Here is a 10,679-nt window from a genome sequence, read left to right as displayed (position 1 = left end):
TGAAAGGCTAGAATTTTTGAGTGTTTACATTGTCTAAGATGATTGCAACTTTTGAGAACGACTGAACAATCTAAAGACTTTCTTATGATTCAGTTTTTTTTTTCTTACACTTTGAGTTTTTCTTGCCTTGTTCATGTCAGCAGTGTCTGATTTCTATATGTCACATCAGCTTTTACAGCAGTACCAACCTCTGTGTCTGTATTTGTCTGTGAATATGAATTCCTGACAGCTCTTTTACCTCATTTTCAGACTGTAACATCCTGTTTGTCTTAACTGAGTGAGAGGAGAACGACAGAGGACTGGGTGTGTTTGGGAAGCAGAAACTAATTCAGTTTCTCTGTGACTTTTACATACATAGGCCCCTGTTAGTATTCATGCAACAATCCCATCTGGAAAACCACAGCGGGACTCTTTGGTGCATTTGCATTTGATTTAACTGATGCTGAAATAGACCGGCTGTTGTTGTCTGATGTCACTGGCTGATTTGACTGGAAAATGTGAGTGTAAATGTGTTTGTGTGTGTGTGCTCGTATGTTTCGTGGTGTGCTTCACGTCCACATCATTTTTCTGAATACAGTTAGACTGCCACAATTAAAACTCTTTAATTGAATGTTTAAGGCTGTGCTGAAGTATTTCTTATAGAATAGACCTTATTTGTCATTGCAACAAGTACAAGGAAATGCAATATTGCATTTGCAATATTTATGTATTTTATTTTATATTTTAGAAATGTTATTTATTTAAATAAATAGATAAATAAATATATTAAATACATATAATATAATATTTATATATTCGTATAATATTTATGTATTTTATAATATTTATGTATTTTATAATATTTTATATATATATATATATATATATATATATATATATATATATATATATATATATATATATATATATATATATATATATTATTATTATTTTTTTTTTAATATTATAATTAATTATTGCAAATAATTATTAATCATTCTCTTTATATCTGCAGACAAAGTGAGTAGATTTGATATCAACTTCACACCAAAAAACACATTTTTCTGTGCTGACATTCAAACCTGAACACTGGAAATGTCTCTAACACACCTACAGGGGAAAGATGTGTTGTGGTCTAACCTCATTTACAACATATGGGTGGAGATTGCTCATATTACTGAGAAGGGAGAGCTTTTCTGGTGTCTTGCGCCTCCCTCCTCTGTCTGGTCACACGTTTTCTCTGTGTTTGTGCGAGAGAAATGGGATTTTTTTCTAAATAAGAAGCTGAAACTTTTGCAAATATCTTGTAGCAATTCTGTGGTGTGGGTTTCTTTGCCCTGCGTGGTCACCATGCCGTGTTACACAGTGACAGTGTCCACAGGGAGTCAGTGGTTTGCAGGTACAGATGATTACATCTACATCACGCTGGTGGGCACGGAGAGATGCAGTGAGAGGACGCTGCTGGACAAACCTCTGTACAACGACTTTGAGAGGGGGGCGGTAAGTAGAGTTACACTTTTGAAGAGTTTGGAGGATTTTTACTTTATGCATCAGCAGCAGCACACAGTGGCTGGTTGTTTTATGATTGTTAAAAGGGGAAGCAGTTACAACAGATGGACAGTCTGTTGTAAAATGAGCCATTTGATCATGGGGTACTAACAAAACTTGTTCCTATTTTAACTTCTACTGACACAAACTGCTTTGATCACTGGACTTTTATGTGATGGAAAGTTAGATGCAGCTTTTATTTAAAGTAACAATCAAGGAGGCTGAAGCCTAAGAGGTGCGTTCACAGTTGGGGTCAAATGTTTCCCCCAGTCAGATCTGGTGATAGGTTAACTGGAAAAAACAGTAATGTTATCAAGTATTTTTGGCTTGTTTTTAGTAGAAAATGTCTTTAAGACTTAATATGAGCCACATTCACCTGACCAGTTCAGAAAAGTGTCTTGTTAGTTCTAGTAATTTAAAGATAATATTGAGGTCTGTGCTGCTTGAAACAACTTCAAAAATCTGCCAATGGAACAAAAGAAAAGTTACTTTTATTAAGATGTTATTCTATTTTCAAGCCATTTTTTTCTTGTTTCATTGGCATTTTTTTTAAACTTGGTAAAAGTAATCCAGACGTCATTTTAGTCTTTAAATAACTTCAAACAAGACATTTTTCTGGACTGATTAACTGAAACTTGATAAGATTTTATTTTTTTCCGGTGTCAACTGCCAAATTTTGTGTAGCACACAAATATTGTCTTCACATGTCAACTTTTTTTTTTTTTTTTTTTTTTTACAACTGTAGAAAATTTTAGTTCATTTTGTCTAAATTTGAAAAGGCACCTCTTGACTCAAACCCCAGTTTCCCACTTTAGGGCCAGCCTCCTCTGAAGCGTGCATCCCAGACTCCACTGCAAAAAAACGAAATTTTATCAAGTGTTTTTGTGTTATTGTAAGTAAAAAATTGTCTTGTTATACTTGATATGAGCCCCATTTACCTATATAGTCCAAAATGTCTTGTTTTAGGTCATTCAAAGACAAAAATGAGGTCTGAATTGCTTGTAACAAGTAAAAGTAAATCTACCAATGGAACAAGAGAAGTTTGCTTGAAACTAGAATAATGTCTTAGTACAAGTAACTTTTCTCTTGTTTCATTGGCAGATTTTTTTTAACTTGTCACAAACAATTCAAGACATTTTTCTGGCCTGTTTAAGGTGAATGTGGCTCATTAAAGTTGAAAAAGACATTTTCTACTCAAATAAGACAAAAACACTTGATAAGATCTCTGTTTTTTGCAGTGTAGACTAGGTGTTCCCGAACATTTTAGCCCCAAACGCCCAAATTATGTTGAGAAAGTGGCACACTGCAAAAAAACTGAAATCTTATCAAGTGTTTTTGTCCTATGTCTTATTTCAGGGTATTTGAAAAAACAAAAATGAAATCTGAATTGTTCAGAACAAGTAGAAAAATCTGCCGATGGAACGAGGGAAAAGTTACTTCTTTTAAGACATTATCCAAGTTTCAAGCTAATTTTTCTTGTTCAATTAGCAGATTTTTTTTTAGTTGTTACATCAATTCAGACTTCAGTTTTGTCTTTAAATAACTTAAAACAAGAGTTTTCTGGACTGTTTAGGTAAATGTGGCACATATTGAGTCTTAAAAAATGACTCTTTTTATTTAAAATAAAATAAGATTTCTGTTTTTTGCAGTGCATCCCCTGTCAAAGATTTAGAAAAGGCCTAAAATACTTTGTTGGGCGAATTGATACAAAATAAAGGCTACCTTTGTGCAAATATTGCTGTATGTTCTTATTTAGCTGTTGTCATCCTGGCTTAGTTTTGTGAGAACATAGAAATGTAAAAAACAGATCAAACATTTCTGTTTGAATGCACTGCTAAAAAAATGCAACCTCCATATCTGCAAGTTTTTTCAATTAAGGAAATGAAATCAAATGAATGAATGAAAATTGGTTTTATGGTTTTTTGTTTCGGGTCACAAAAAACACAGACTCATAAACAGATTTTATCTTCTAGGCTGATTAGCTGAAACCTTCGTAAATAACATCTTGTTTTTTTGCCCTGACTTCATCCCTAGGTGGACTCCTATGATGTGAGGGTTGGAGAAGACCTAGGTGAGATTGTGCTGGTGAAGATAGAGAAGAAGAAGTACTGGGTACACGATGACTGGTACTGCAGGTACATCACAGTCAAGACCCCCTCTGGAGACTACATCGAGTTCCCCTGTTTCCGCTGGCTGGTGGACGACAAAGAAGTGGTGCTGCGAGATGGAAGAGGTGGATCTAAGAAGCTGTTCTCATGTGTCTGAGTCTGTCCTGCCTGCTCCATCACTCACTTTTTCTTCTGTGGTTTTCAGCACATCTGCCTCAGCATGATAAGACCAGCTTGGTGAAGCAGCACAGACAAAAAGAGCTGGATACGAGGAGGAAAACCTACAGGTGAGTTTGTTGTGCAGGTGAGATAAAATGACGTAGAGGTTGTTTCTGACATCTTTTCTCTTTAACAGATGGAGGGAGTGGCAGCCTGGGTTTCCAATGAGCATAGACGCAAACAGACACCGGGATTTACCCCGAGACATCCAGTTTGACAGTGAGAAGGGAGTGGATTTTGTTCTGAACTACAGTAAAGCGTGCGTACTCCCCTCTAACAGAAACAACTATCTGTTGATCAGTAGGAAACTTTTCTGATGCTTTCGTCAGGTGTGTGTCTGCAGCCTCATAACCTGCTTCTATTTTCTGCAGCTGGAAAACAGAAGCTTCATTGTGTGTGTATCACCTGGGGACATTTGCATCACACACTCATACAGACTTTCAGGTTGCACATAGATACAAGAACACAAATAGATCAAAACAGGCATGCTCGTGTAGCAGCTCTGAACAAAGCTGTGTGCAGCAAAAATACAATCACTTGACAATGATTTGTGATGATGTCTGAGTTGTTGAGACTGGGAAAGAAATGATTTGGGTAATTTTTCAAAGAAAGCTTCAAAGATGTCGACAGAAATGTTACATCTTTGTTGACGGAAACCGGCAGGGTAAACTTATTTTCCTCCAAATCTTTTCTGCAGAAACAACATTAGGCTTAATGGAGAAAAGCCTGCAAGCTAGTTCAAGCTGGAAACAACTAAACAGATTTTACATTTGTCAACTTAAGCTACAAAATTTCCAGTTTCTCCCTCTGCTGCCATGCACCCACCTGTTAATCTGTGAGGGGTGATACATGTTGGGGACCCACATGCTAAATAAAAACAGTTCTCTGCTTCTTATAAACAGTTTCAACCCTCTTAATATGAGCTTTCTGGCTGAACAACAGCTTAGGTTATGCATTAGGGGAGACCAGGGTCAGTTGTAACACTTGCAATTGCTCCAATTAGGAACACGTTATGAATAACCTGATTCACTCTGAACATGCAGACACAGCTAAGTTTGTAAGGGAAAACACTATTTTGATGTAAGAATTTTTTTTTTAATGCTTATATTATTTTTGCAATTACACAGCCTGTTTTGTTGTTGAACTCACCTAACATACATCATGTTGATCACATATCTATTTAGCTATCTTTCTTGCAGATTATTTTTGTAATGTTTTAGCTGTTAGCTGTAAGCTAAGCTAGCTCATCGTTAATTGAATGCAACATTTGAAAAATGGGTGAAGAGCATGACATGTCATCTGTGGGCCCATGAAGCTTGCACTCCATGAGTTTATTAACGCTTTTAACAAAATGCATACAGAAAATCAACAACAAAACAAAACAAGCAAAACCTAGCAACCTATACAGTTAGGTTTGCAACATATATTCTTTCAGTGCAGAAAATACTTATTTTATTTAACTTATCTTAAGTTTTATTTTGCTATTCTTACCACAGCTTTTAAAAAATTTGCACTGACTTTCCTGAAAAAAAGCATGTGGATGTCTTCATGAGAGTGGCCATTTTGAAAAGGCCTCAATATAATTTCATCTGCCTGTAAAAAGGAATTACAATTCTCAAGGGAGAAAAATACGTTTATTTTTCTAACATTTTTTAAGCAGGTTTTCAAGGAAACTATTTATCATGTTAATAAGATAGAGGTCTTTGAAACCCATGTATCAAAAATGATATATTTGGTGTTGTAGGATTAAAGCCTTTACTCTGCAGAACCATAACAATTTTGTTTAAAAGTTAAAAAAAAAAAAAAAAAAAAAGCTTCATACCTTAAGTTATTGTCATGATCCTTGTTTCTTAACATTTCATTTCACCACAAGGTATGTTACGACTGACCTGGACTGTAGGGTCAGCTGTAACATTTCACTCCTGCTTTCTAAGATTAAACCATTCTTTTTGTGTTGCACAGTTTTGAAATTTCTAGGTCATTTATTAGCAAACACTTAAAGCTTGTACAGCAGTTTGAAGACACTGGGTTAATAAAGGTCAGAGTCAAAGACAGAAATGTCAAAATGTAACAACTTTCCCCAGTCTCCCCTACTTTTCAAGCAGAGTTCACTTTGATTCCAGTGTTTGAGTCTTATGTAACATGAAAATAGCAAAGACATGAAATTAATTATAAAATGACTTTTGAGGAGTGATAGAATGAAAAGGCTGATGTAGGTGATATTGATAATGATGATGGTGGTGGTGTTAATGATGATGATGGTGTCATTTCCAGAATAGAGAACCTGTTCGTGAACCAGTTCATGCACATGTTTCAGTCGTCCTGGAGCGACTTTGGAGACTTTGAGAAAATCTTTGTAAGAATCAAAAACACAATTTCAGGTAAGCTTTAGTGTAACGCTTGTTTCTTAAATATCATTTTATGTTATGTAATGTCTCACTGAAAAAAGGCCCTGTCTGTTATGTTTTGTGGTGAAATGTCACGGAGAAGATGCTGCATCATTTTATGGTTTATGATTACAAGTTACTTTATGTTTTTTTTAGGTCATGTTAGGATACATAGTGTTACATTAAATTACAGTTTTATCCAAGTCAAGATAAGTTAAAGTTGTGTGACACTATGTTTCCCTAAATTTGCACTTTGCTTTTGTGTTTGATCCAGAGTACGTGATGCAACACTGGAAAGAGGACTTCATGTTTGGGTACCAGTTCCTGAATGGTTGCAACCCCGTGGTGATCCAAAAGTGCACCAAACTTCCTGAGAAGTTCCCTGTCACTCATGAGATGGTTTCTGTTAGTTTGGAGAGAGATATGACTCTGGAGCAGGAAATAGAGGTAGATTTTTTTTTCAGGGTGAAAACTTGCTGATTTTTCTTTTGACATTTAGAACTTGATCTGTGATCTGTTCTCCAGGCAGGTAACATCTACATTACAGACTATGAGGTGTTAGAAGGTATCAATGCCAACAAAACAGACCCGTGCACGCTGCAGTACCTTGCAGCTCCCATTTGTCTGCTGTACAAAAATGCAAGGAACAAGATCCTGCCCATCGCCATTCAGGTAATATGATGTGTTACACACTGAGAGATGGAAGCACACTCCTTTGTCTCACAGTGTGACTCACTTTTCCTGCTTGTGTCTTCACCAGCTTGGTCAGACTCCAGGTGAAGACACTCCGATCTTCCTGCCCACTGACGGTCAGTACGACTGGATGCTGGCTAAGATCTGGGTCCGCTCTGCAGACTTCCAGCATCACCAGACCATCACACACCTGCTGAGGACTCACCTGATGACTGAGGTCTTTGCTATTGCCATGTACAGACAACTTCCTGCTGTTCACCCTGTGTATAAGGTAAAACTTAGGGTTGTCCTTTAACATATTGTTGACCTGATGGTTCATGTTTGACTAATCGATCTTCTTTTTCTCAGCTCCTCATCCCACACATTCGTTTCACCATCGCCATCAACACCAAAGCAAGAGAGCAGCTGATCTGTGAGTGTGGCATCTTTGACAAGGTGAGTATGATGCTGTGTTTGAGAAGAAGAAGAAGACAAGAGGAAGAAAAGAGGAAGATGAGATGAGTTGGTGAACAGGAAAGCACAGGGAAAGATTTAAGCCTTCGAAGGCAGCAGTGACCTGCAAAAATTAAAGAAACTATTGATACAAAAGGAAATGAAAGACATAGGAATCAACCAAAAAGACCTTTTCATTTCCTCTAACTGATAGAAAAAAAGTTGGATGCAGAAAAAAATTTGCATGCAAAATAACCATAATAAGCTGCAAAGTGAACATAAAACACATTAGACATAAAAAAGGGAGGAACATGCCCCCAAGACGCTTCTCAAACTTTTTGAGAAGCTGTTCACGATTTCACATTTCCATGCATGCTGATATAAAAACACTGCAGCACTAAAAAGTGAAAAAATGTGACATTGCTTCATCTTTCCATCCTTCTTTAGGCCAATGCTACGGGTGGAGGAGGTCACGTCCAGCTGGTCCAGAAGGCCATGAAGTCTCTGACCTTCAGGTCTCTGTGCTTCCCGGATCTGATCAAATCCCGTGGTGTGGACAAGAAGGACGAGCTGCCAACGTATTTCTACAGAGATGACGGCTACAGGGTGTGGGAGGCCACCAAGAAGTGAGAAACAGCTCCTGTATTTTGAAATTATGGTGTTTTTTTTTATACGGACAGTCGTCATTTTTTAAAAGTTTGTGTGTTTAGTGGAGAGAGTACGAGCCACACGAAGGATGAACAGGAAGACTTGTGAAGACATTTTTTACTTTGTGTTAGGAAATTACAGGTTTGAAGGAGAAGTTAATTTTTTTTTTGTTTTTTTCTGCAGCTTTGTGTCTGATGTGGTGAACATCTACTACACCAGCGATGAGACGGTGCAGGAAGATGAAGAAATCCAGGCCTTTGTTAAAGATGTGTGCAGCTTCGGTATGCAGGACTTCGACCACTGTGGTGGGTACACAATACAGACTTCCTCTTTGAAAACAACAATCATACATCAAAACAGTGTTCAGTTCCTTCTCCACAGGGAGCTGCAGATCACTCTTCATGTCAGGGGTGTAGTATTTTCTGGAGGAGACAGGTGTGACAGGGAACAGGCAGCATTTCAAATTCATATCTGTTCAGTCAGAGACGAAAGGTTTGAGGTTGGTGACAGGAAGCTGCAGGAGTCACAGTGATGGTGTCACTGCCTGAGCTCTAGTGTTGAAATCCTCCTCCTGCATTTCTCCATTACCTCTTGTAAAGCATTGTGCAAGGATCTGTTACACAGGACGCTAAGCAAAAGAAAATGAAGTTTTACGAATTAACCCATTTTGCCCCACTGGTGAAAACTATTGCTGAAGTGTATTACTGTCATTTTCTTAGAAGAAGATAGAAGATACACTGTATTAATCCCCACCTGGGATAAAAATGTTTATTTGTTCGTGGGCCATTTCTGTAAGTGGCAATAAAAGTGGGCACATAGCCAGTCGCTAACTAAAGGCAAACATTGCCTGCAGGATTGCTCATTTACTTATTTAGGTGCAACTTGTTTGTTATAACATTTTAATTCTAATGGTTTATATTATAATTATTATTATTTCTTTGCAACTATTAGGTGACCTAGTGACAAGCTGTGTGATTACTGGCTACAATTGTTGCCAGTCATTAAAAAATGCTATTTTCCTCAAAACAAAGCACAAAAAAGAAAAAAATACATAAAACGATTCAGAGGCACTCAAGTGATAAAATGATATGCCTTAAGTCTGTGGAAAAAAATGGGCATCAACAAGTTAAGATTAAGCTTCACTTTCAAAACCTGATGTGTCAATGATCCATGAACAGGGTTCCCAAAGTCCCTAAAATCACGTGAGGAGCTGACGGAGTATTTGACCGTCGTCGTGTTCACTGCTTCAGCCCAACACGCAGCTGTTAACTTTGGACAGGTGAGTTATGGATGATTCACTGTATTCATATTTTCTTTGACTGTTTTTCAAGAAAAGTAATACATTTCTTACAGTTGTGGATTATTTCTGATAAATTCAGACATCTAACATGGAATCTTATCAAGTGTTTTTGTCTTATTTTCAGTAAAAAATTCCTTTCTAGACTCAATTTGAGCCACATTCACCTGACCAATCCTGGAAAATGTCTTGTTTAAAGTTATTTAAAGACAAAAGTGAGGTCTGAATTGCTTGTAACCAGTAAAAAAAAATCTGCCAATGGAACAAGAGAAAAGTTACTTGTATTAAGAAATTATTCTAGTCTCAAGGAAATTTTCAAGCAATTTTTTCTTGTTCCATTGGCAGATTTTTTTACTGGTTACAAGAGATTCAAACCTCATTTTTGTACTCTGATAACTTGAAACAAGACATTTTTCTGGATTTATAAGTTGAAAGTGGCTCATATCGAGTATAATAAGACTATTTTTACTTAAAAAAAGACAAAAACACTTGATAAGATTTAAGTTTTTTGCAGTGCACTGCTCATCTTGTACCAGTAACTGCTGTATCTCTGTGTACCTTGTGCAGTATGACTGGTGTTCCTGGATCCCAAATGCTCCCTCCACAATGCGAAGACCCCCACCCAACCGAAAAGGCTTGTCGGATGTGAACTTGATAATTGAAAGCCTCCCTGATCGTGGACGCTCCAGCTGGCACCTGGGGGCTGTCTGGGCCCTCAGCCAGTATCAGGAGAACGAGGTACAGACATCTTGTGTCAAAACACCAGCATCATTTCATACACATCTCAGTAAAATCATCTTCTGGTCTCTTTGCCCACTCTTTCTCTCCCTGCAGCTCTACCTGGGCATGTATCCTGATGAGCACTTCATAGAGAAGCCCGTGAAGGAGGCCATGGAGAAGTTCAGGAACCAGCTGGCGGAGATAACTAGCTCCATCAAGAGCAGGAATGAGGGGAAGAAGCTGCCATACTACAACATGTCCCCTGACAAAATCCCAAATAGTGTCGCTGTTTGAGGTGTAAAAAAACACTTCTTCACACAGGAGAGGACGATAAGTTTTGACTTGTAAAACCCTGCTCCAAATATACCAATAAAAAATAATTCTAAACTTGATAACTCACTGTATTGTTCTGCTCAACTTTTGTCAGTTCTTTGGATTACAAGTTTTTGCTGAAACCACCTTGAATAAAAAGTAGGACAGCATGTCAATCCATAAAGGAGAAGCTGCTCTCAGTGTTGCTGCTGATCGCTCTCTAATCTTTGCTTAAACACACTTTTCATTGTTACTAAATACAGTTTTAAAATTGTGTGTTTATGTGTGTGGTCTGGAATACCTGTGAGGCTCAACACATACAACAAAGCATGTAAA

The 10,679-nt window shown here is 37.4% G+C and overlaps 1 protein-coding gene across 1 annotated transcript; it reads left to right on the top strand.

The window, feature by feature from the left end:
* Positions 1-1,202: 1,202 nt before the first annotated feature.
* Positions 1,203-10,427, top strand: LOC141795008 (polyunsaturated fatty acid 5-lipoxygenase-like). The gene is made up of 14 exons (XM_074675724.1): positions 1,203-1,479; positions 3,562-3,760; positions 3,841-3,922; positions 3,991-4,113; positions 6,129-6,235; positions 6,516-6,688; positions 6,767-6,913; positions 7,002-7,205; positions 7,283-7,369; positions 7,814-7,992; positions 8,198-8,319; positions 9,193-9,293; positions 9,879-10,049; positions 10,146-10,427. Exons 1-14 carry the CDS (start codon positions 1,330-1,332, stop codon positions 10,323-10,325), a joined length of 2,025 nt encoding a protein of 674 aa, XP_074531825.1. The 5' UTR covers positions 1,203-1,329; the 3' UTR covers positions 10,326-10,427.
* Positions 10,428-10,679: the final 252 nt, after the last annotated feature.

This window comes from Halichoeres trimaculatus, unplaced genomic scaffold, assembly GCF_033239565.1.
Source record: "Halichoeres trimaculatus isolate MK-OKI-2021-1 unplaced genomic scaffold, fHalTri1.1 fHalTri1_scaffold_8, whole genome shotgun sequence".
Lineage (NCBI taxonomy): Eukaryota > Metazoa > Chordata > Actinopteri > Labriformes > Labridae > Halichoeres > Halichoeres trimaculatus.
This window is presented reverse-complemented; position numbering and strand designations above follow the sequence as displayed.